This window comes from Drosophila yakuba, chromosome 3L (assembly GCF_016746365.2).
Source record: "Drosophila yakuba strain Tai18E2 chromosome 3L, Prin_Dyak_Tai18E2_2.1, whole genome shotgun sequence".
Lineage (NCBI taxonomy): Eukaryota > Metazoa > Arthropoda > Insecta > Diptera > Drosophilidae > Drosophila > Drosophila yakuba.
Window position 1 is genome coordinate 5,600,139 of NC_052529.2, and position 26,164 is coordinate 5,626,302.

Consider the following 26,164-nt stretch of genomic DNA (forward strand, 5'->3'; position numbering starts at 1 on the left):
AAATTTTAAATAAAACGATGATAAGTGCTGCGTAGCATGATGCGATGCTTATTCCGGCTTAGCCAGCTTCCCTCAGCTACCCATTCCCAGTTCCATCTTCTGTTCATCTGCTCGTTTTGGGCAAAGTTCAGGGCTCAAGGAGCATTAGAAGTGGCTCACACCGCAGGATTAAGTACTCAAAATATACATGAAAACTTTGCGCAGCCAGACAGAAGGCAGCTGAAGATGACTTGATGGCTTCAATTTAAATATCAAAGCAAAGTCGAAACTAAAATGTCCTCAAACATACACACTCACATATATCTCTTTTTATATCTATATATATATATAGTACTCTTGCGGAGAGTGAACCACATCATATTTAGCTGGATTGTATATGTGGCAATGGAATGGGGTGGTTGTCTCACATATTCTGGGAATTTTTAAGTGTTCCGTGAAGCAGCAAATCAAAAAATATACTGCATGAGTGTGTAATTAGATTTTCCCACAAAAAAGAAAATGGGAAGAGAAAAACTCTACCACACTCTTGGATTTGTTTTGCACTCGAGGAAAATCAGTTAGTGGCAAACATTTCAACGTGGCTCTTTAAATTTGTCATACATTCGTATTTGTGTTAAGGATATACACTTTCACACATCACACCTACTTTTTTTTCTGTGCACACATGGAGCAACGCGTCGCTGACAGCCAATTACTCAAAGGCCTGAATGGAAAATGGCCAGAAGAGTAGGGGAAAATGGCTGAAAGAGAGCGTTACAAACAAATGAAAAATCAATTTGTTGATTATGCATAAATCATAAGATTTATGCGACTCCTCACTCAGCATTTATGAGTCATTTATCAAACGAGCAAACTTTTCTCCACTGCCTTCATGTCAGAATCACAAAAACAGAAAGCGACGAAGCGAATCACAAATCGAAGTGGAAATGGGGGCAAAAAACATGAAGAGTGCAAAAACAGTCGAGATGTTTCATTTATCTAGAGTTGATCTAAATAATATACATATACATATATATATATATATACAGGCGATAACAATGTCTAGACCGAGAAGATTTTAAGTCCATGTATACATAACGATGGCATCTTTGCACGGGATTAAATGCACGCTGCGTGCAAACTGATCTGCCTGGCTTAAGTTCTTCATCTCGGAACGAAAGCAAACACCAGCAGCAGCAAACCTTGACGACAAACAATTACCAGGAAAATTATTCCCCCCAGGGAAAATGGCAGTAACAGCAGCAGCAGCAGCAGCAGCAGCAGCAGCAGCAACTAGCAGCAGGACTACACAATACAGCAGCAACTATAATATAGTTGGCAGCAGAAACAGCTGGGATAATGGAGCTGCAGCAGGCTCGTTGCCAAATTAAAGACAAAAACTTTAACGGGGATAATCACGACAGCAGCAACATCAAACAGCAACAACTAAAAGCGACATCAAACAGCAACATCAAACAGCAACAACAAACAGCAACATTATACAGCAACATCAAACAGTAACTTCCAGCAGCAACATACAGCAGCAACATCCAGCAGCAACATCCAGCAGCAGCATGGGCAGGAAAACAACAAGGATGGGGCAATGTTGCCCTTGCAAGAGCAACATCAGCCAAATTGGGAACCGTAACATGATCAAAATGTGGGGCAGCAGCAATATTTGGCCATCTGGCAACAAACAGTGACCAGAACAGTGACTAGCTTACAGCACAGGCAATTCTGTAGAATATGCGCCATTATAGTAAAATCAAGAACTATTAAGGAGAGTAAGGATACCAAGGCAACCTGCAACACTGGCACTATAAGCAGCTGCAACACGAGCAAAATTTTCGGGTGAAACAGCAGCAGCAACACTAATTGCTCAGGTAAAAGTGTTAAGCATTAGGGCAACTCAAGCAGCCGTAACAACCAAAGTTGCTCAGATGGACTGTATATACACTACGGTGCTACAACATTAAAACTTTCAGCAAAGCATTAAACATGGGCAGCAGCGCTAGTTGCAACACCAACGAAAGTGAGAGCAAGAGCGGCGGCAGCTTAAAGGAAAGTCAGTGCAGCAACTGCAATAATAACATGGCCAGCAACATTCAGGACAACAGCAACAGGAGCCAGGATACGGGCACCCTTAATGTTTCGCCCAGCGCAGTGTTGTTGTTGCGAGAAAATTGCAACAAGAAGCAATTTGTCTTGTTGTTTATAATTTCGATTAAACTTTCGAAGCGAATAACGCATATGTTTGTGTGTGTGTGTGTTTGTGTGTGTGAGTCTCTGGAAGTCCTCGGCTGTCCTGTGCTGGGTTTCAGTTGTGCTGGTGTGCGTGCAAACAATGGGCCGTGCAAAGGCGGCGAGTCCTTTTGCCGGGGGGAAAAGGCGTGTGAAAGTGTGACAGAAGTGTCGACAAGGAGCGAGGCAGCAACAGCAGCAGCAACAGCAACAGCAGAAACAGCAACAGCAACAGCAGCGGCAGCAACATCAACCGCAGCAACAACAATGATGACGGCGACCCAGTGGGAAATTGGAGCAAAGCCGCAGCTAAGCTGACAGCCACGCAAGCAATTTCCCAGGGAAACGGGCGAAACACAACAGCAACCGGGGCCAGATAATATTTTCCAGCAATGGAAATTTCTTAGCTTTAAAAAGGCGGCTCTACCAAGAAACTCGACTCGTTATGGCCTTGTTTGCCGTATCGGGAAACTTACGACAAACACACATATTCGCATACAAACCATGTCTAAGGTTGATCAAGACAAAAGCTCAGAGTCGGGATGCTGCTGTGTGGAAATTGTTTTCAATTTTCGTTATTTGACAAATGGTGACACTTCCGCTGTGGCAGCCAGGACACCAGGACACCAGCATCATCGCCAGCCCAGGACGAGACCGGGCCAGGACTTTAACAATATGTGCACAGCAAGCCACGTCTGCGTCTGTGTGTCATGAGGTTTTGTCAACAATAAGTTTTTATGCCGGAAGACTCGTAGTTGTTTATGGCAGTCCCCCATCAGATGCAGCATCCTCGGGCTCAGCCGCATCATCATCATCATCATCAGAAGCATCAGAATCATCACAATCATCAGAATCATCGCCAGAATCAGCATTTCTCGCAGCGGGTTTGTGTGCACGGCGGAAAAAAGGTTATACATTACATATGCGCTTCATATAGACATATCAATTTTGGCAACTTCACTCCTTTGAAGAGTTAATCATAATGGGTCTATGGACTCTTTGGTTAAAGATTAAGCCAGACTCAACTCTTAAATAAACTTTATCTTTTCCATGTGTGTATTTATTTTGCGTCCGTGTAAGATTCCCCTTAAATAACGTGTCCTGTTCCTCTATCATGTGAATATAACTTTAAGCTGTGACATGAACGCAGCTCGGACGTGCCTGACTTTGAGTGAGTGACTCTGACTGACGGACTGGCGAGGTGGGATTGGGGATTTGGGATTTGGGATTGTGGATTGGGGGAATGGAGCCACTAAGGGTTAGTCGCTTTCCATTTAGCTGAGCTGCAAATAAAACGACAGCTACAAAAACTTGGTCAGTTGGACAAACTGCAGTTCCTGTCTTCGGTGGGATGTACATATCTGCTCTGACCCGTGAACTCCTGGATTCTCGTCTCATCTGACAAATGACGCAGTGGCAAAACGGCAGACGAAACACAGCCATCAATCAGTGGGCCCAGTTATGACGTCCGCACGTTTTATTCGCATTTTTATTAAGGCTCACAAATATCCGGATTTGTCCTTGGCTTGCGTCACTTGTCAGCGCCAGTTGGAGTCTGTTTCGATCAAATCTGGCGGACTTCTTGGGGTAAGGAGCAGTAGGATACTTGCCCATATATATTTATTGTCAGCCATGTCACACTTCATAAATATTTCATAAATTGCTTCGCATTTATTTTGACAGTCGCGCCAAAGTTTCGACTGCCATTTGTTAACCCTTTCACTTGCCGCTGTTACTACAAATACTTATATATATTTTTTTTTTGTTTCTTGGCCCGCTTATTGTTATTTCTGTTATCGTGCAAGGCAGTCATTGCCAGCTGTCACACATATTCACATATTGTCCTTGGGGAAAGGCACCTAAACGCCCACCCAATGTTCCCTATTGCCATATTGCCAAAAGGCAAAATCTGCAGACAGGACTCATTCTCGCACTTTTGACTGCTTTTAACTTGGGTTCCATTTTCCAAAAAAAAAAACTGCTCCTCGACTTGGTCTTGTACGTTTTTTAGCTTTTAGCATACCTGTCAGCAGAATAAAATGGAAACTAGTTGCCAGTGCAAACTTTCGTCTTTCGCCCTTTTTGTTGACACATATTTCTGGGCGAAAAAAGCTGGCTATACCACTATGCATATGCCTGCCACGCCCCCTGCGGCATTCAGACAGACAACGCCCCACTGCACTTGAGCTGGCTGGCACATTACTTTGGCCGTCACTCCAGCGATTTTTTAGTCCTGATTCTTGGTGGCCTCCTTTTCGGCTGTACTTTAAGTTTCCCTCATCTCTCGCAGGACTTTCGAGAGTCCTGGCAAACTGCTTAACGCCCAAATTGGCAGCACCTGGCCAAAAGTGTTGGCTGACTGTCCTGGCAGATAAGTAGTCGTCCGAGGCTTTTCTTTTCCCTTTGCTTTTTTTTATTTTTGTTCTTTTCCTTACAGGATTTTCCTTTTTTTTTGTATTTTTGCGAGCTGTGTGTTTTGACTTTCAACGAGCAGCGAAATTATTTTCGCTGTTGCAAGTTTGTTGCAACTTTTCCCTGACGCAAAGTGAAAATTTGTCATGCTCGTTGAGCTTCTTGAGTTCCCCCTGCTCCGTGATTATATAATAAATTCCTTCAGCTGGGCAAAAATGCTCCGCAAAGACAAACACAAAGACAAACAAACATAAATACAGACTTAGCGCAGACAGACTCGTCTGAGAAAACTTTTAACTCACTTGCCAAATATTTTAGCAATTTTTGAATAAAACATTCTCAAGATTCCGGGCATCTCCAGCCCGTTGACAACACCCGTTTATCGCCCTGTCATGTACATAAAATCCCCTTTTATTCACCTGTTTCGGCGCTTTAAAGTTAAGTTTCATAGGGGCCTCTACTTAATTAGTTGGAATTCCTGACGCTGGAGAATTCCTATCACTCGCATATGTACTGTATACTTTTTGCTGTCCCTCAGGACATGTTCTTACCTTTCGATTGAGTCCTGGAAAAGGCCAAGTCACGTACACTAGTACACAGTACTCAATCTGCTGACTAATGCAATGTATCTGCAAATATATGTGGAGAGGGAAAAAACAAATTAGTTTGATATTACTTATTATTATAATGTCATGTTTCGGTCTCGTTACAGACATGTTTTTCAGCCACAAAAATTATAGCGTTGCTGGAATTGGTGTATACTTTATTCATAAGCCCCTGGGAGGGCCTCAAATGCTAATGGAAATTGCGTATTAAATAAATAACGGGCAGAATATTATATGAATCGAAAAATAAACTACATTATCTAATCACAATCCGAAATGAGCTAAGCAATTTATGGATTGTTCAAACTTTTCCGTGTGGAAATGTATGCGATCATACTAATTAAACTAGTTATGGTGTATATCTCTAAATCATAACAAAACATTGCATGTACAAGTTTTTCATTTGATTTCCGTTCGGAAAATGTTATTTTTAGTTTCAGTTATATTAGAAAGGATCCGAACTCCACCCTTTCAACGTAATCCATTGTGTTCTATGACCATAAACCTCGCCAGGTTTATACAACTTCATAGGCTGCGAAGATCAAAGGCTTGGCCCAGCCAAATCTAATTGCGTTAATTTTCCAGTAATTGTGGTCTGGCCTAAGTTCACTTCCAGCCAGGACATGCGATAAGGTAAACAGCAGAAAACAGAAAACGGCCGGGAACAAAGGGAAAAACTATTAACACGAAGGGGGACACTGTGGGTGTGGAGTCCTGGCCGCAGGACGAAATGGCGGAGGTGGTGCACATGTGTGAGCAGAATGCGTGGATTGTGCACGGGGTCAGGGGTTCATGGGTCAGGGGTCGTGGGCGTGGACGTGAACGGCGCGTTATTCAAATAGTTTCGGTCGCCAGGCGCTATTAAGACGATAACGACGATGACGACAGCCCGAGGCAATTCCCCATCGGGGGCGGCACCACGCCCACATGTGTGTGTGTGTGATGTGTGTATGAAAATGGAAATGAAATAATTGCATTGGCTACGCCTAAAGAAGAGGCACAAAAAAACCGCTCTGGAACTTGCCCCCCACAACTTTTCCACTTTCCACCCGTGGTTGTTCACTGCACTCATAATCGCCTTCAGTGTTCGTTGACCATTTCTGTTTTTTTTTTTTGATTGGTTGTTTTTCGTATTTTTTACTCATTGCCGCGTAATTATGCCCGCATTTCTGGTGCCCCATACACTTTTTGTGTTATTTGAATATTTAATAAGATTTATGCCATTCATGCCAGCGATGCCCTCCGATGATTAAGCATTGAATAATTGCTGACGGAGGCGAAATCCACGAGAAAACGTGGCGGTGGAAGTGCTTTTGTGGCAAACCGAACAATTGTCTGGGTTCCAAGGAGTGGGCGGAATATCGGGGCATCTAAATTTGATTGTCGGTGGAATGTCAAACAAGTTCAAACGGCGGCTGCCACTAGCAACAGACCGAAGCCAAATGAAACCCCAGAAAGGAGTTGTTCAAACGGCGGGAAAAATCAGGAAAATGCCAGGTACCCCGCGGGCGAAAACATATGGAAAATTGGATTCAATGACATTGATTGTTCAATTGCGCGAGCTTATCGAGCGAGGTGCACAAACATGTTTAGGCGGTAATGCGATACAGAAACAGGGAAACGATCCAATTTGCTTAGATCATTAGATTCCCAAAAGGGCTGGAGTTTATATGGCTAAAGTTACCGTATTTATTACTAGTACTTTCTATATAACAAAAAGATATAATACTATTCATGATGATCTTAAACTTTAAGTGGAATATGGTACTTAGCTTGTAAGTTTCCTTAACTTTTCTAGGGCTATAAAGTCTCCAGTGAGTTTCAAATTTAATTTAAATTAACCCCCTTTTCCAGCTAGTTTGATACTAACTAGAACAAGAACAAACTCCTGATTTGATTAAAATCAATTTACCAAATCGTTGCTTCACTTAAATTACGACAAGCATTTTATTTACCCACATGCCAGTTGAACAATTTGCATGTGGATAATCTTGGAGTTGGAGTCTCTGTCGGAAATTGCTGCATCGTTTCCATTTCATGTGTGAGGCAATAAAAATTTAATATAATTACGCACAATTTCCAGTTGAAGTTTATGGCAGAGACATGCCAAAAGGATGGGTGGGGTTTTCTCTCTCTCTCTCTCTCATTTTTTTTTTTTTTTTTGGGTGGAACGTGAGCGGGGAAATCACATTCGCAGGACTCGACGTGACTTTTGACAGTGGCAGTGGGAAGGTCCTGGAGGTCCTGATGGTCCTGGCAGCTCGCTTGCTAGGGACTTTATGAGCCGCCGCCTCGGCAAGACAAACATAAACACTTGTGCTTCAAAGGGAGTGGTGTGGAGGGCGGCGTGGCGGCGTGGCACCGGGTCAGGGGTCAGGAGGCGTGGCAGGACTGCAGCTGATTTCATAAAGTGTAACAAGCCAAAGCTTTGAGCTCAACTGCTGCGACAAATAAGCGACAACAGAGCCCCAAGCTTCCCGCTGGAGAAAAGTTTCCGAGTACCAAAGGATATACGTAAGCATGCGTGCGTATGTGTGTGTGTGTGTGTGTGCCGTGGCAGCCTCCGTGCCAACACACGCACAGGCCGCACACACACAGTGGCACAAACAGGACACGAAGGAGACACCGCTGCGAGTGCCTGCGAGTTAAATATTTGCCTCGCTTGTTTACATCCAAGACCCCAAAAGCAAAGTTGCCACACGACTCCCGATCCTGCCCCTCCTTGTTGTGCCCCCCCCCTTTCCCCACCCCCTTCCAGCACCACGAAGTCCTCGAGTGCTAGCAGTTGCCCTTGGCAAGTTGTTATTTCTTAATATTGAGAGCTGCGGATGATAGGCGGCATGATAGGGAGTTGAAAGTGGGGAAAAACAGCGGGAGTTGGTGGCATGCGTCGCGATATCTCAACTGCTAAAACATCGATTTTCATAAATAAATTATTATGATTTCATTGCATTCAAAAGCTGATAAATAGTCATAAAGCACATAAATAGTAATTTGTATTATTGCACCCTAAATGTTTTCACAAGGAAATCAAGAGGAAACTCTCCCTGCTGCATGCTTTTCTCCACCCACAAAAAGCAAAAGAAAACAGCACCCACTCCTGCTAATGTAATTGGGTAATAAAACGGCTTGGTCGAGTGTTGGGAAGCACCTGTACGCCGTTACCAACTATGTGTATAAACATTAGTGACAAAAATTAATTAGGCTGACACAACAGCGAAAACGCTGGCAACGTCGACGAATAACACATTTAACATTTCTGGCCACGCTCGCGTTCGTCATAATCAACTTCCGTTATGTCCGCACCCACTGCCACGCCCCCACCCTCGCTACCCGCGGATGGAAAGCGGCCACGCCTCCACCGCCCACGTAGCCAGCCGAAAATGTGCTCATTTACAACAAATAAACAGGGATATAAAAACCATGAAACTGATTTTTCACGCCATTTTCATTTACATTTTTGCGGTTTTTTTTTTGGGCCTGTTTGCTCTGCCTTGCCTTGACGCCGGCAGCGCTGCAACTGCGCAGCGGCAGCGAACGCATGTGTAATTAAAATATAATAATTTCCCCGAATACCGCAACAAGCAAATAAACAAACAAAGGAACGAAGCCAAACGCAAGCAAGGGCACAAGGCAGCGAAGGCGAAAACAAAAGAAACCGGGACACACACAAAAAACAGCAGCTTTTCTAAAAACCGAGCATCATAATACCCTACAATAAGTGTCACTTTGTTGCAGGTGAACTATTAAAATGCACAGTTTATTTTGGCGGAGGAGGAGGGGGATAATCTTTTAAGTCAATCATAGAACTAAAATACCTGCCTTGTATTTATAAATATTTATATTACTCTTGATATGAAATAACCAATATTTTGAATATAATAACATGCTATATAATATTTTTTATATAATAAAAACTTTAAAAGCCTTTAATAGTTTCCTAAAATATAGAAGTACCCTGCGCTAGAGTATGACAACTGTAGACACAGTATTTATGACGAAAGTTTCGAGCGGGGCGGGCGGTGGAAAGTGGGGCCAGATTGTCTCTCTCAGCGGAATGGGTGGTGAAAGCAGGTGGTGTGGGTGGTAAAAGCAGCTGGTGTGGGTGGTAAAAGCAGGTGGTGTGGGTGGCGTGGGTGAAGGACGGGGCCAGCTGCCAATGATTATGATGATGGCAATCCTGCACGCACAGAAAAACCAGCACAGGTGAGCTCCACGTTCTCAGCGAGTCCTGCGTCCTTCACCTTTTGCCGTGAATCATTCGCCCATCCCCCATTAGGATTTCGCATTTCTCCTTGTTTTGTGCACATTTGTTACGCTCAATAAATGAAAATGCTCATATAAATATTTCATATTTCTTTTCGCTGCCTGCCAAGGCACTTCAGCATGTGCCACGCCCACGCAAAACAGTTTCCGCCCATTAAATTGACATACGCGCATTCGTATTCATTTCCCTTTTCCCGTTTTTCTTCCTTTTTTTTTTTTGTTCCTGCCTTCGATGGCGATTTCCTGCACCCCTCGGCATTTCTTCACTTCACATTTATTGCTCTGGCTGTTTGCACAAGTTTTGTAATATTTTCGGTTTATGTTTACAGTTGGCAAACGCATTAAAATCACAGATTTACATTTTTTCTCCTTCGTTTTCCGGCTTGAATAATTTAGTGTCGTCGTCGTCGTTGTTGTTGTCGATGTCGCATTATTGAATTTGCATGAGGGTGGAAGGTCCTGTGAGCTTATTGTTTCAAATGTTTTCTCGGGGACACTTGAGAATGCAAGCTGTTGATAGCACACACACACACACACTCAAGAAGAGGGCGTTGAATGTGGGTGGCTATCCTGTAGCCTGTATCCTGTATCCTGTATCCTGACGGCTAAGCATTGGCGGCATTGCCAAGTTGAGCATGGAAATTATTTTTTAATAAACACGACAGCAAACACAGGGACAGAGACACTGAGGCAACAACCGCTCATCCCGCCACCGTAGCTCCCATTACACAATACCCATTTGCCATCCATTTGCCATCCATTTTCCAGCCGCATTTTCCAACCCAACCCACCCACTGCTGCCGTTGCGTGTCCTGTACCTTTGGCCAAAGTGGCAACAGCGTCGAGGGCAAAATAAATAAACCCACTTTAATATGCGCTCGTTATATTATTTTCTTTTCATTTTCTTGATTTTCATTTTCATTTTTTTTTTATTTTCACTCACCGCTTTCGTTTCTTCCTGCAGATTCACCCTGTTTTTCTTTCATTTTTGTTTCCCTCGTTTTTCATGTTTTGTTTGCTGCATAAAGGCTAAGAGGGGGAAAAGGCTTCACTTGTTTGAAGTGCCACGCTCTATTTAAAGGCAAATTGTCTGTAGTCCTTTTTACAAATATTGCGAATTTTTTGCCGCACTCTTCCGCCTCGCTGAGCCACGCCCCCCCCTTTCTCAGCCCGCCAAACGCCCACGTTTTCTCGCTCAAGCCTTTTTGCATATTTTTCCGCTGCTTTCTGCTGCAGCCGTCCGAAAGTTGTTGTTGCGGACTGCTGATCCTCTCCGGCAAATCCCCCGAATCCTTGGACTTATCCTCATCCACTCCGCTTGTCCGGCGAAAAGACAAACTCGATGAAAAGTAGAGCTCGAGTCTAGACAACGAGCAATGGAATTGCAATTGCAAGGGGCAAGCAGTCAAATAGCCGTCTAAAAATGCATCCAACTTTTCGCTCAGCTCGAGTGGGCAATACTGGTGGGGGGCGTGGTCGAGGGGCGCAGGTGGGCGTGCCCAAGACATCACGTTAAATAAGCACTTTGGAAGCCCTGTTTAGTCCACTGACCTGAACAATCGACATTTGTGTACTTTATTGCATTAGCAGCGAGATACATATTCATGGAAACAGCGGGGTGGAAAGCAATTGGGAAAACCTATTTAGATAATTAAATTGCAAATACTTTACTGCGCTAAACAATGTAACGCCCTTTAAATTAAATATATGGATTTTATATTTTATAACAATTGATAGTATTTTTTTTTACCATTATTTCAAACTATTTTTTAGCTAGCCAAATAACTACTAACCGCTTTCGTTACATTTGCCACAAACTTGATAGCCCTGCCCCATTTTGCCTGCTTTGTTTGCCCACCTTTTGGCACTTTAAACCGATGGTTTCCATCATCGTGGGGCTTATCCCCACTCACCGCCCGGAACGGTTTCAGTCCGGAAAAATCCCCGCATTAGTTCAGTGGCCTTTTCTTCTCCCTGGAGGGTTACGCATATACAATGTATAAATTCGTGTCCTGGTTATCCTGTGCTCTATAAACTCGTACGCATAACCAGCTGAGGTGCCTAGTTTCAATTACACACGCACTTGGCGAAGCTCCTTTGGCATTCGGGGGCGATGGAATTTCTAGGGGCTTGCGGGGGCGTGGCACAGTGGGTGGTGGGTGGTAAAGGTACCCCCTTTCCCTCTTTGCAATTGTTGCGCCTTTTATTTGTTTGCTTTCTGCTGTTCTGCTGTGCTGCTTATGTTTGTTGTTGCTGTTAGGACCGTCGTCATCGTTTCGTGTCATTGCCTTTGTTTGCTTTTTGCAGGACCCTCTCCCTTTCTCCCTCTTACTCCCCCTCTCCCCCTCTCGGCAGGATATGCGCCTCGCTTTCGCCGGGACCTCTTGTGTTTATTTTCTTTTTATATATTTTGTGCGTGGCGCGCGATACGCACAAGGGCGGGAAAAGTGGAAAGCGCGCGGAAAGCGAGGCGCAAAGGACACGCATGTACCGCTCTAACCCGCTCCCCCTCCCCCACTCCCTTCCCCGTCATCGTCCGCCGCTCGTTAAAGGTAAAAATTTATTGTATCTTATTATTATTTTTTTATTGACAATACGTGACGCGTACAGCAGAATAAAAAACAACAAATAAACGAAAAAAAAACACACACACACAAGTAAAATAAAAACACAGCATAAAAAAGGACACAGATCCTTGGCGGCATAAAAAGATTTCGTTCAATCGATTCGCTTTCGCCTTTCGCTCTTTTGTTGTTTTATAATTTTCGATTGTTTTGCTTTGGTGCCTTGTGCCTTGTGCTTGTGCAATCCATTTTCCCGCCCATCCTTACGTATCCTTTTCATGCCGCACTCTCGCTGCTCTCACGCTCGCCAATCCGCTGACATTGCGCTTTTGTCGCTGGCTGGCGAACTAAAAACACCAACTAAATCCAGGACACGCGTGCGTTGTCCCTTTGGCCTTTTGTTTTTCCTAGTTTCACTTTTTTAGTGCCAGAATGCCATTAAAAGCGGCTTAGCGCAATCCTTCATCCTTCGTCCTTCCGGCGTAGATGGTTTCGGCGTTAATCATTGTTTACTCGCCCCAGACGGCAGAAATGGGGAAAATGCGACCCGCAAATCGAAGATTACGGCCGAGCAATTAAGTTAATCAAATCCGCACAATGAAACGAAAATCAAGACATTATCCTGGACAGACAAACGGGAAAACTTTCACCATGGCCACCGCCACCCCTTTTTTGAAGTCCTTAAAGAGCAGAAACAATTTGCAGCTACCTTTGTTGTACTCACTCACACTCTCACTCATACACACACACACACACACACGCACACGCATAGAGAGGTCCTTTCGCAGAACGTTTTATCTACGGCTGGCGAGGAAAAAGTTTTTCCTCATTTCCCCCGCCATCTCTGCCGCAAAACCTCTCAACCGTTTCGCTCGGGGCCAAGTTTTTCGTTTGCTTCAATTAATTTTCATTTGTTTACTAATCTAACAAATTAAACTAACGGTTAGGGAGCCATCGCTCTGTCTCCCTCACTTTGGCAAAGGTTTTTCCGCCCGGAACCGTTTTTGCATGTCTGTGGGCTCTGCGAGTAGCGGAAATTGAAAGGATTTTCGTGCCCCCCAGGCAAAGAAGTGGGTATGACAACCTTCTACGAAATCAGTGGGTTTGCTTGCGGTGAAAGTGGGGGGGAAATATTGGGGCCGTGGAAATGGAAAACCGTTGCCTTGACACTGCCAATTGAAAGTTTAATCATCATGATCTCTCAATTGGGCGGCAGGTTCCAGTATCTGTGCGGACTTGTGGAAATCGTGAGCTATTCATTAAAATTGTGCGAATGCTTTTGGGGTTCAGGTAACACTATTTGCTTAAACCCTCTGTAATTTGGGAGGAAAATACAGTAGCATTTGTATCAAAAATCAACTACTAGATGCCATGAAACTTGAAATATTCACAGACTTGTAATCAATGAAAAATATCCATTCATTTTTTCATTTCATCTGGGGACGCCCATCCTGTTACTCAGTTGCCCATCAGTTTCGGGTTTTTTCCTCATCTAAAGCGACTTTCTCCAACGCCCTTGGTTAACAAGTTGAATCATCAGATTTCTTATCAATTTCTATTGCCATTTTCCATCCTGACCCGTGCCCCAAATGTCGTGTCCCTTCCATATTATCCCGCATTCTCCTATTTTCCTTTCCCATAATTTCCCTTTGCTATTTTTACTTTTCCTTTCGCTGCCCGAGCGGAACTGATTTTGGTGTGTATTTTATGCTAATTAATTTTTCACAGAAAAAATTGCAAAATTGAAAGCGAACCAAAATGTATGTGGGGAAATTCGGCTGGCATCAAAAATGGTAATGGGTGAAAGCACTCATGGAAAGAATGCGATAGTATTAAAGTTTAAAAACAACGCTTTAATATTTGAGTGAAGCACTTTTCTACTCATAAAAAACGTAAATATTTCCGGATTACATCTAAAAGCAAAAGCATATGAAACCAAGTGCCAACTACAGTTCCATTTGATGTATATCTAATTCAAGCTGACACCTCACCTGGTTTTTTACCCTCAAGCTAACCCAACTCCAAAAGGAAATCCATGATAAATGCCCAAATAATTGCCCGTTCAGGCTAAGCGTGATTAGGATCTTGGACTTCAACTTTTTTCGACCAGGCAAAGCGAAAAGCCCGCGAAGGAAATGGGCAAACTTCTGTACATTTCATTTTGGCCTCCAAGTCGCGTCAAATGTCGCGCCGAAAATTATACCTTTCTCGCGAAGTGAAGGCACCTAAAAAATGGCCAAATAGCCATGCAGAGTACCATATTTTCCAACATCCCGCGTTGTTTTTGTTGTAACTGTGGTGGCGAGGCATTTTTCCGGCTTTTCTTTGGTGCTGACGTTGATGTTGCTCGCTGTTTGGTGTTTCTTCTGTTGTTGCTTTGCATGCAGCCACGCCCACTGAATGCCTTTTCACTGCCGCCGAGCTTTTCCCAGCCCCCCAACCATTTTTCCCCCCATTTTCCTGCCCCCTTTTATGTATTCAGTCTCAGTGCGCTCACTTGACTTTAATTCTTTTTTCACACGCCCACTTCGCGTAGGCGAAGAGGGCTGGAAAAACTGAGGGGGAGGGAATGGCAAGTGCAATTTCCTAACGGCTCTTAAGCTGCACAACAACGAGAACAAAACTATATGAGCGGACAAAGGGGGAGGTGGAGGGGCGAAAAACCACTGAAACATGGCCGGGCTTTGCATTCAGATGAGCATGTCAGCCGAAAGGTGCGTCCTCCCCCTCTTCTCCCCACCGCCGTTGTATTTTCCCCTTAACATGGAGTTGTAATTGCTGAACATGCCACACATTTCTACAATTTTATGTAGATTTAATAGCTTCCTGTCGCTTCCAGGCAAATGGCACTGGATCCGAATCCGAATCCGAATCCTTTTGGCCTGTCTCGCATTTCATTTGCTTGCGTGACATTTCATTCGAGTCGCTACGAATCGCACTGAGATTCGCAGGATATGCGGGATATGTGCTGCAAATTGCTCGGGATCGGTCACTCCCAACTCGGCGATTTAATTGATTTAAAAACAAAGTTGGCCCGGGGAACACGTGTCGGGGAATGTTGCGGCCAGTCGCGTGGAAAAGTTGGAAAAGCTTCTGGCCGCAAAAGGAAAAGCCTTTCGCGAGCCGAAAACCAACAACTTCCGACACTTGACTTGACATGTTAATTGGCTGGCGGGTGAGCCATCATCGCAAAAACGGTTTCAGGTCATGAAAAGTGTAGCATAATTCGTAGTCAGAGTAAGAGTAAGAGTATAAAAAGGTTTTTAAATAATTCTGAGAAAACCGCTGAAGTTCTGTAAGGAATTTCTCTTTTCCTAACGACTTTAATCCCTAATGTGAATCAATGCAATTTATATTTTTCACCATTTCCTCCAGCTCCTTCCACACACTTCTTAATTGCGCAACTTTTCCGGGCTTTTCCTTGCTTTTCCTTCGAAACAGCTTTCACACGGAGTTAACTGCGCTGCCAGAATTCTCTGCGCAAAATATGCTCAAACATCTCATTTGGCATTTCCTTTGAACATCCCTAGCTGCTGGCTCATACATCAAATATGAATTCGTTTGGCATTCCAAGCCATTTCGTGCTGCATCCAGTGCTGCTGCTATTAAGTATCTGCCAGATACTTGGCTGCACATTTTGCATCTTGCTTGTAATTGTATGCAGTTGCAGTGCAGCAAGTGCTGCAAGTGCCGCATATGAAATTGCCTCCCCCATTTTTTCCTTCCCTTTTCTAAGCAGTTGATGATGGAGTGCTCGAGTGGAGAGTGGATAGCGGAAAGTGGAGCGTTCGGAGAAGTAGTTTGCCAAGAATTGTCGCGGATTGCTGATGAGGCTGAATGCGGGATTTGGAATTCTGGGTGGAATGGGATGATGGGTGGACATTTGGTTGCCCAGCAATTGACGGTTGTGGCTGCAATTTTATATATTTCCCGCTTTTCTGCGGTCCTTCATCTCTATCACTATCTCCAGCGCCCTATTCCTGTCAGCTTTCGCTTTTCGAGCAGAAAGCCAAAGCAACCCAACAATCCAGCAATCCAGCAATCCGCAAACTACAAACTACGAACTGCAAAATGCAAACTGCAGCCGCATCCGTATCCGCATCTGTGCAACTGGGTATTTGTATCTGTATCTCGGCTTTGGCTCGGTGCGTTTGTTTATGGTTTTTTTTTTGTGCTCGGCTTAACTCCCCCCCTTCCCGCTATCCCTTAGATTGTTTGTCTTTTGCGGTTGTGAATGCATTTTTCAAACAAATTGCAAATCATTGCCTAACAATAGTTACCGCTCCCTAGTTTTGCTGTGATTTTAGCCCACTTCACTTTATCTCTTTCGTTCTGCTCTCTGTACTAACAAATGCGGTGAAAAGAATAGTGCTATAGATAATCTTGTAAAAACAACTTAACAAAAAATAAATACTTCATTAATCTATAAATAATAGTTATAAACACATAATTAGTAAATACAAGCACTTGTTGTTTGTAGTGTGTCAAAAGTCATTGTTGGCTTACAAAACACAGTAGATAAAACCAAAAACTGACTGCTGAAATTCATTACACAATTATAGTAAAACTGAGATTCAAAACATTTAAGGAGTGCTATTTTTTTGGCCTCTTCTGTTAACCTCTCACTGCATATGTGTCCGTATTTCGGGTTGTGAATCTCCGACCACAATGACAGTGATTTAGTTTTTGGCTGTGAGTCTATTACACTAGGTTTTTGTGGGCCCAAAGAGATGGAACGGGCTACAACCAGTCCAAGGTTAATGTTAAATCTAGCAACTTTTACTTCCCGCCATTTGTCAGTGGAAACGGAGTGACGGAGAAGTGGCCAAAAGGGGAGTTCCACAAACTTAAATTGCATTTAAAAATCCCGACTTGGAGACACATTTTCGGGGATCTATTTACGTTTGCGATTTGTCAAATGGAATTTCCGTCGCTCTGCGTTTTTCTTAGCTATTCGCAAAGTTAATTTGCCGACATTTAGCCGAGAATAGGAAAAAATGAAGAACAACTTTGAAGGCAAGAGTGGAAAAGGACACCCTGGTTGCCCGAGAACTGGAATTCATTTTATTGAATTAAATTCCTAGAAATGTCCCTGGGATTTGTTTGCCTTTGTTTGCTGCCGCCGTTGCTGCTGGTGCTGCCATTTGTTTGTTTGTTTGTTTGTTTGCTATTTGTTTGTCTGGCAAAAGTTTTCCAACAGCGAGGAATTCGCTGAGTTTGCTTAGCCCACTTAGCAGGGCAATATGTATAAATAAATACGCATAAGTATACATCATAGAAACATGATTTCTTTCCTTTTTTATTGTGTGCTTTCTGCCTTCCCTGGCAGCTTCTTTCCTTCGGTCCTCCGGGTGTTTGAGCGTCCATTGACCCACAAAAAAGTACTTCGAAAGTCGACACAAAAGCGGAGGAAAATGTCAAGTGGCTTGATCTAAAAACCTGCCATTACGAACTGTTGAGGCTTAAAGTTTACAAGCGCCGAAAATTCTACGTCTTCTCTAAAATTACACTTTTGGCCTAATAAATTAGCTGTGTTGACTTTGACTATTAAAATATTTGTCAAAATAGAGTGCTGATAGCAAACTATTTATTTTTGACTTCTAAGCTAATGCACCTTAAAAAGTGGCACCGACTTTTCCTTATTAAGCTTTTTTTGTGTTAACAAAATTAAAACAGAACATTCCTTCTTCACATTGTTAGTTGATTTATTTTGTAATTAGTAAAAATCAATTTCTTGTAAACTTATCATTTATTAATGCATTTCTTTTCCATTTTTTATTCTTCGAGTACGTTCTTAATAATTTATAAAAAAAAAGAATGAATCTAACGAGCATTAAATATGCTTTTTGCTTCTCCAACTTTTCACATTACTGCGCCAAAAAGTATGCAGCACAAATACGGATTTTTCCTTCGTTTCATAGTCCCTCTTTTCCATTCTATTTTACATGCACAAAAAAGCGAAACTTACTTGACTGTTTTTCTGTTATTTTTTCTATTTCTTTGGGAGATGAATGCTCCACTTTGCACGAGCACTGCAACACTGATATATCTTCTTTCTTGGCTGATAAGATCGAGGCGTGTTTTGCACTTGTTCAAATCGGGAAATGTGGAAAGCGGCGAAATTGTTGCAATTAAATTACGCTTAAGACTTGTTGCACTTTGGCACGCACACTCGCTTTGGGGGGGAGCCGAGAAAAACACACAAACACTTTGGTTGTTAGTCCTGGTGAAAAACGCGAGCGGTAAATCGCGAGGGGCGATTGCTGTTTTTCGATTTTTCACTGGGTAAGAGAGCAACACGTTGTTGACACAAAGACCGCCTAACGAAGACTAATGATTTTCACGCACACGCGACGACTGACAACGGTAAATGGAAACGGAGTGGAAAGTGGAACAGCCTGCTAACGAGGCTGCTTTCTCTCATTTCTCCACCCCCTCGATTCTCAGCGATTTTCGTGCAGCGCCAATTGAGCTATCAACTGTTCCGCTGCCCAAGCGTTCCTCTCTGCCTTGCTTTGCTCTCTGCCACTCGTTTCCCTTTCAATTTCCTTGGTGCTGCTGTTCTACTTTCGCTCAGCGCGTGCGCAGCTCATGTGCGCTCTCTTTCCCATTGCTCTTGCCTTCAATCAGCCTTTCAATCGGCGTTCAACCGCTCTCTTTGCTTTTTAGCTTCCTCAGCAGCCAATCCTGTCCCATTTCCATTCCATTTCGTTTCGTTCCGTTCGTTCAGCAAGGAGCAGCCAACTTTAACAGGACCTTTGTCCTGGTATTGTTGTTTTTGCTGCTTTTGCTATTTGTTTCGTACTCTTTGTTGCTGTTGCTGTTGCTGTTGTTGATGTTGTGCGCAACAGGTTCACGCTGCCTGCCTTGCCTTCGTCCTCGGCCCCGCCCACTTCACCCCGCCTCCTTGTGTTTTCATTGCCTTTGCTTTGAGCTGCTTTGTTGTTGTTTCGCTTGTTGCCATTTTGCTTTATTTTTCCTGCTGCCCAGAAGTCCGTGTATATTTATATTTATTTGCGCATTTTTTACGGCATATTCAAATACTAGGTGGAAGTGGAATGGAGAGCACTGCGACTATTTGATACCCTGTAAAAACTGTTTTGGGATTTAATTTGTTTAAATTACTATATAATAAGAATTGAAAAAGTAACACATAACTTTTCCGAAGTTCTTTTTTCTTTTACGAAATAAACTGGTTTCAAATTCAAACAAAGCCTTATTTAAGTTTTAATTAGGATTAGAATTTAATAAAAGTTGCTTGTTATATTTCAATTAGATTGTTTAACTATTTAGGTAATAACAATAATAGCTTCTGCTGGCACAAGTACTTATGTTAACACAAGTTCTAACGGGAAAAGACACCGTATATTTAATAATTTTACACCTAGATGTACCTGCATCGCATATACCCTGCAAACACACACTTGACAGGTATAAAACATTTTGCAGCTTTGACTTTCACTCCACTTTCGACTTGCTTTCTGTGCACTCGTTGCATTGCGTGCTTCTAGTTGGCTGTGTGTGTGTGTGTGTGTGTATAAATAAATTTGCATATAATTGTTTGCATGTTGAGTGCCTTTTAATTGATTTTATTGGTTTTACAAGCAGTGCGCACGGAAAACAAGAGTTGAAAACTTCACATACGGCTTAAGCTCTCGTTTGCCCCGAGTATTTGTATCTGTGTGCATTCATCTGCACCTGTAATTGCAGCAGCAATATCTTTCTATCTTTAGCGCATATCTGAAGCGTATCGTATCTTTTGGCGTGGCACCATTTATTTACTTGTAAGCACTTTGGCCCGGCAGGCAACCGAGTTCATATACGAGTATGAATTAACAATGCTGCATATCTCGATCTGACTTTGTTTGTCTATCTGTGTGAGGTCCTGTATAAATTATGCAATTTATAAGCTGCATATTTTATGGGTCGCAGGTCGTAAATTGTTATAAAGCCCCGGCCGCCCGCCGTCTTTGATAATGAATGCAAAATCGATCGACCATTTATGCAGCTTTATTACATTTGGCTTAAATCAATTTTTGTAGCACTTTAAAGCGGCACAAATTGTACAAAGTAAATTAAACAAAATTGCTCAATTTGAGACCAAAAATTTACATAAGAGCTGAAATTGGAGCACCAAACAAGTTGTGATTAGCAACATTTGAGCAACTTAATAAAGCCTATCAATGTTGCAACGGGTAATAAATGAATAAAAGTGCAAAGAAAATTAAAATAATATATATAACAGTATTTCTAGATAAAAGGTATTATATTTCAACAATTTGGAACTTGTTTTCCCTTTTTAAAACCGAAATTGTCTAACTCAGTAATTAAGTAGCGAAAAAAACAAAGGAAAAACTTCGAAGCGGTTGCCACGGTTATATAATTCGTCCTTTGGCTCCCCCTCAACCCCGCACCCCCGCACCCCCTCGCACTTCAAGCTGTCTGTAGCTAATCAAAAACTGCGATTCATTGCCGCAGAGGAAGATTCATTGAAGAGGATGGAGGCGCAGAAAGTGGAGAAAGTGGGGATGGCGAGGAAGAAGGAGAAATAAAGCAAACAGCAAACGACTTCTGCCAGTGACAGACACTAGAGGGCGCCACTCGGGGGGGCGGAGGGCGTGGCCGAGTCCGAGAAGTTTGAGCAGCATCACAAATTATACGGAAAAAAATGTTATGACTAACTTTCATTAAAAAAAAAAATTCAAATTATATAAATAATATTACCATTTCGTTTACTTCTTTGGTTTCATACATTTTATGCAGTTTTCAAATGAAATATCTTATAATACCTTAACATCAGTACTTTGTTACTTTTCCTTAAATTCATTTCCATGCCCCACTTTATTTCGGTTTCTTTCAGTGTACCATTGCCTATCCTCCAGAACTCAACTGAAGGACGAGGACGGCAGCAATGGGTGTCAATGACTGGCCTGCCAGTTGGAAGGTGATAATAATCAGTTGGCAGTTTTAACAAGGCACACGCCTTGTCCGCCCCCTCCCCTGCCACACCCCCCACCGCCCACACAAACATGCTCGCACATAGAAAAACTGTTGACGCTGCCGCCGTGGTAATCCATCTTCACAATGGTTGCTCCGGACACCAGTTATCTGGCCCCCATCCCCATCTCCATCTCCATTCCCATCCCCATCCACACTCTATCTGTTTGGGCAGTAAATCCAGCAGTAAAGAAACTAGATACAAATATCTTTAGCCCGGCTCTCTGTGTGGTGTGCCTTTGGTCTTTGCTGTAATTATAGTGGCAGCTTATTCCCATCACCCATCACCCATATTCCGTATTCCAGATCCAAGTAGCCCAGCATCCATCTCCCAACTCCCAACTCCCACTACTGCCATTGACAAGTCCAAGTTTTGGTCGCAGATAGAGAGCAAGTAGTGAGCATATCAAGTGAACTGCCCAAAACACACAGGCGCATTAAACGCACACACATAAGCTGCTACACTGGCAGAAAACACATTAAAAAGATTAAGAAACTGAAAAAAAATGGTAGCATAAATTAGAAAAAAATAGCATCTAAATATTCAAAAAACTCTCTAATTAAATCTCTTCATATTCCTGTTCAATTAAGTACACCTCAATTAAGCAGTAATATGAACTTGGTATTTATTATTCACAGTGCCAGAAGTGTGAAGCATGGCGGTGGGCGAGCGTAAAGCAAGTCGCATGTGTCCTCGATGTTCGTAAAGTTGATTCATTCATTGCAGAAATTTATATGACCCCCGGACACAGGACACAGCACGGATTTTCAGCGGTTCAGCAGCAGGACTTTGATGCTGATGCGGATCCAAATGCGAATGGGAATGGGAACACGAAGGCGGATGATTTGGATGCAGATGCGAATGCGAATACGAATGCGGATGAGGACGAGGATGATATGCCGCTGACAATGGCAATGACACTGGCAGCTAATGCCGCCCGCTCGCTGAGCGACGCAGCGTGGGGCATCCTTGTTTGCCGCCGAGCCGGATGATTTATCTCGCAGCTGGCCGGAACAGCAGTCTCCTGGCTGCCTTGCGCTTGGGGGCCCACTGTACCCCACTGTACGCCCACTGTGCGCTACCAATTAGATGGTCATATGGCCATGGGCGATGCCTCAAAAGCTCCGCCAGCAATTGAAGAAGACTCAGTCGAGAAAGTGTCTCAACTCAATTTCGAGCAATTGGTGGCGGAAATACTATATCGATAAATGGGCATTGATTGTGTCAATATAGCAGATTCAAATGCGATTCTAATAGAGCTCCGAATGGCGCATTAAAGGGCATAAAGTTTTATACCGAAAGTTGGGCTATAAAAGCAAAGTTTTACAAAATCCATGGCACTGTATCTAAAATGGCACTGTATCTAAAGATTCTACTGCTTGATAAGTTGTTTCAATGGTTTTAAGTGATAATTTGTTTTATTTTAGGACTTTAGGCATAGCTTCCTTAGGTCAAAATTGACATATAATACAGTACACCCTCTATCTCTTTGTCATCGCTTTCTTTCGCTTGCGGGCAAACTTGGCGAGCTCCTCTTCGGTGGGCCGGGGTTCACTGTACTTCTCCACCCAGGCATTGGCCATTTTGAAGAATCGCACCGGATCATTTCGATACTCGCCGGCCATTTCGATGCGCCAGGCATTCTCCGGCTGGGGATCATTGATGGTGGCCAGCAGCACCTGCAGCACCTGGTCAATCCGCGTGGTTGGGATCCAGTGCTCGGTCTCCAGAATGGGCACACACACCTGACCACGCTCATTCACATTCAGGTGGTACATCTTCGTGTTGATGTGGATGCGCGGCGGCTTGAATGGATAGTCCAGCGGAAAGTCGATCTCCATTTTGTAGGCTCCCTTGTCATAGGGCGGTGCCACCGGCATCAGGAGTCCCGTCCACTTGTAGATGTTGTTCGGCTCCACCAGGAGGTTGCGGAACTGCAGGTTCTGCTTATCCTCCAGCATCAGGGCCAACTCGCGGTTCATCCGCTTGGGTCCGTCCATGAGAGGCTCCTCCTTTTTGGCCATGGTTTTCTGTATTTTTTTCTGGTTTTTGCTTTCTGTGTTTGCGGGTGTAAGAGATTGCGTGTGTTCTTGTCTGCGAGTTTGGAAGTTCTGGGCTGGATTTTCCAAACATTTTTGACATGAGCTACTGGGCTGGTAAAAATGGGAAACACTACGAAAAAAATTAAACTCCTTGCTAGAACGTTTTTAAGAGCACACTTCCCACGTGAATTATTTTATTACAAACTTAATTTAATTAAAAAATTAACATTTTCCTAAAGAAATACTGCTTTCTGTTGCTGCTCTCATACAAAATCGCACATTCATGTTTTCTCTGAGTGATGCTGAATGGAAATGCTACTGAGGAGCGAAGCGAGAAGGGCGCTAGTTGAGTTCCAATGCATAGGAAAAATCCTTTCACATTGACATTAATCCCCGAAATAGCTGGCAAGAGTCCGGCTGACGTCGACAGGCTCTGACAGCAGCACATTAGGATCAAACCTGGTTGTGGAAACTGAAGGGTCTGGGAGCTGGGAGCTGGAAGCTAAGGCTATATGGACGTAGCCATAGACTGGAGCCCGGAGCAGTGGCGATACAATGCCCGCTCCTCGAAATGAAAAGCCGTTTTATGTGCTTAGCCGCGCTGGAGTTGCAAAAATCGGGCTGTTTGCCCGGCCTTATACTCGTACTAGTAAAGTACTTCCTCTTTTTTTAGCCGTCACATTTTAAGCGCAGATTTCATAGCCCCGGGCGGCGAATGAGTGGCGTGTCTGGTCGGATAGAATGATCCCGACTGGCGGATGATGAGATTGCCATTGACGTTTTAGTTTTCAATTAGTTGGACGTACTGAGTTGCGCTTTACGTCCCCGGATTTATACATTTCCCCCCGGGGGGCAAACAGTCGTCTGTGCCACTCATAAATATGTAAAACTCAGCCAACAAACGGAGCCAAAGGAAGCAAAGCTGGAATATTTACCTTTTTTGCCTGGCAGATAACAAAAACATAAAAATTAAATATCAAAATGTATGCGACGGCATCGCAGTGCGTGTGTGTAATTATTTATAAGCAGAGATGTCATCATCATGTAAATGAAACCAGAGCGCCAAAGGACGCTCCAAGGACCCCCGAAAGGACCTCAATGCCAACGGGAATGCCAGCTAAGCATAATTATCTCATAGCCCCTACTCTACTCTTTGAATGTGTGAGTGACTGTGTATCTGTTTTGCGTGTGCTTGTGACTTCAGGAGAGTGTGATTGATAGCCACCGCTTTCTTGGTCGAGTCCTTTGCCGCGTGGCAAGCAGTTTCAAAGGCAATGCGAATCCAAAGGATCCAGGCTCCTGCCATCAATAGCTTTGAAGTGCTTCCACGCTTTGTTGCGCACTTAATTGAGATTCATGTACTACCTGTTCGAATGCTTGATTAAAAACTGCAGATATTTTAAGAATGTAACATTTATACTCTGATTTTTCCCAAACTCCAGATATTTTAAGAATGTAACATTTATACCCTGATTTTTACCAAACTGCAGATATTTTAAGAATGTAACATTTATACTCTGATTTTTACCAAACTCCAGATATCTTAAGAATGTAACATTTATACTCATATTTTTCCCAAGAAATTATTTAGATAGATGTCCAACTATTAAAGCCAATGAAATTCCTATGGCTAAACTTGCGAAATCACAGCTTGTGCTCCCCCAGATTGCCGCCTAATCAATAGTTTCCTGTAGTTTGGCTGCCTTAGTTAGCAAATTGGTGGATGCCAAACTCTGGGCGAAGTCGGGCCCAACATGATAGATGCCTCTTCAGCCAGAAGGCAAAAAAGGAAGTGAAATCCGGTGGCAGCCAAGGCGTCTGACAGCTCGGCGGGTGGGCAATCTCCACATCTAGAGATCTCCTCATCTCCACCCTTTGCCCATCAGTGGCGTTGTCGTCGCCATACTTTTAGCATAAACAGCCGGAAGCGGAAATGTTGATGACGCTCGGCGTTCAGCGCTCGCAGTTTGCCTAGGGTTCTGCTTCTGCTTTTGGTTCTGCTTCTGGTGCTGGTTCTGTTTCTGGTGCTGGATACACTCATATATCCATCTCGCTGTGTCAGCCTAGCCAAAAAGACCCCATACCCCATACCCCCTACTGACATCCACCGCATTTGTGTCATTTGTTTAGCTGTCATTGCCGGCGTATTGCCGCTGACAGCTAACCGTTGCTTTGCAGCGATGGCGCCAAAGATTCAAATGGGGTGTGCTGGAGAAAGGAGTGGGAGTGTCCTGGCACTTTCCCGCTTCTATGAGAAATCACCCAGAAATTAGCCGTCGACGCATTAAATCTAATCTGATCCGATTTTCTATTAGCAATTGTGTGTCTGCCTCAGGTTCTTCCCCTTACTTCCTTCTCTTTTAAGTCCATATATGTCTTTGTTTGGGGTATTTTCGGTTTTATCTCAATTTGCCTGCGAATCTGGCAGCTGTCTCGCTGTTTTTCTTTCAGTGTGCCCGTGTGTTTGTTTGTGCACTTTAATCTTTTTATCGTACTTTAACACTTTGGCTTCGGTTTCACGCCTTTTGTTCTGCTCCCTTTTTGGTCCTTCATTAGCCCAGGAGTAAAAAAAGAAAAAAAAAGAAAGCCAACCAGGACCAGCAACAACGCGCGAAAAATGTCGCGTGCTGATTTGTCCTTTTTTCCCCTGCTGACTTCCGGCGCCTGTCATCGACCTTTTCGGGCCCTTTTGTCAGGAGCTGGCTAGCTGGGTAGCTGGCTAGCTGGGTAGCTGGGTATCCTGGTATCTGGGTATCGCTTACGGCCCTCAGGGGGGGATTAGAGCGGGATGGCCAGAGATATGGCTAGAGATAGCAATAGCGAGCCTGATATATGGCGCGATTAACGTGAAAGGTTCCTAATTGATTTGGACTGCAGGACAACATTTGGACGGCCAAAAGACAACGGACGGGTTTATCGACAAGTGTCAGCTGCCGAATTCGCCCAGTTGACATTTGGCCAAAAGCGATTGGCGCTTAAATTGGTGTTGCTTAAAGCTCAAATTAATTAAGCGGGGTTTATCAAAAAGCAAATGGGCGGCAGCTGCCGGCTGATATA

At 43.6% G+C, this 26,164-nt stretch overlaps 2 protein-coding genes across 3 annotated transcripts in view; both read right to left on the minus strand.

The window, feature by feature from the left end:
• Positions 1 to 26,164, minus strand: part of LOC6533024 (connectin) — a 132,916-nt gene that overhangs the window by 21,591 nt on the left and 85,161 nt on the right. Inside the window, exons 1-2 of one of the 2 annotated variants that reach the window (XM_002093723.4) lie at positions 18,036 to 18,401; positions 5,184 to 5,261 (exon numbers count right to left, since the gene is read on the minus strand). The gene's annotated coding sequence lies outside the window, so the exon portion shown is untranslated. Of the gene's footprint in view, positions 1 to 5,183; positions 5,262 to 18,035; positions 18,402 to 26,164 lie in introns of those variants that run through there. The other variant, XM_015194296.3, reaches the window with a different exon arrangement.
• Positions 22,449 to 23,195, minus strand: LOC6533027 (ubiquitin-conjugating enzyme E2-18 kDa). Its single transcript, XM_002093726.4, has one exon. It carries the CDS (start codon positions 23,087 to 23,089, stop codon positions 22,547 to 22,549), a length of 543 nt encoding a protein of 180 aa, XP_002093762.1. The 5' UTR covers positions 23,090 to 23,195; the 3' UTR covers positions 22,449 to 22,546.

What these genes read in the sequence shown, in the direction of transcription:
- LOC6533027 (XM_002093726.4), bottom strand. Translation starts at nt 23,089, where the DNA reads ATGGCCAAAAAGGAGGAGCCTCTCATGGACGGACCCAAGCGGATGAAC.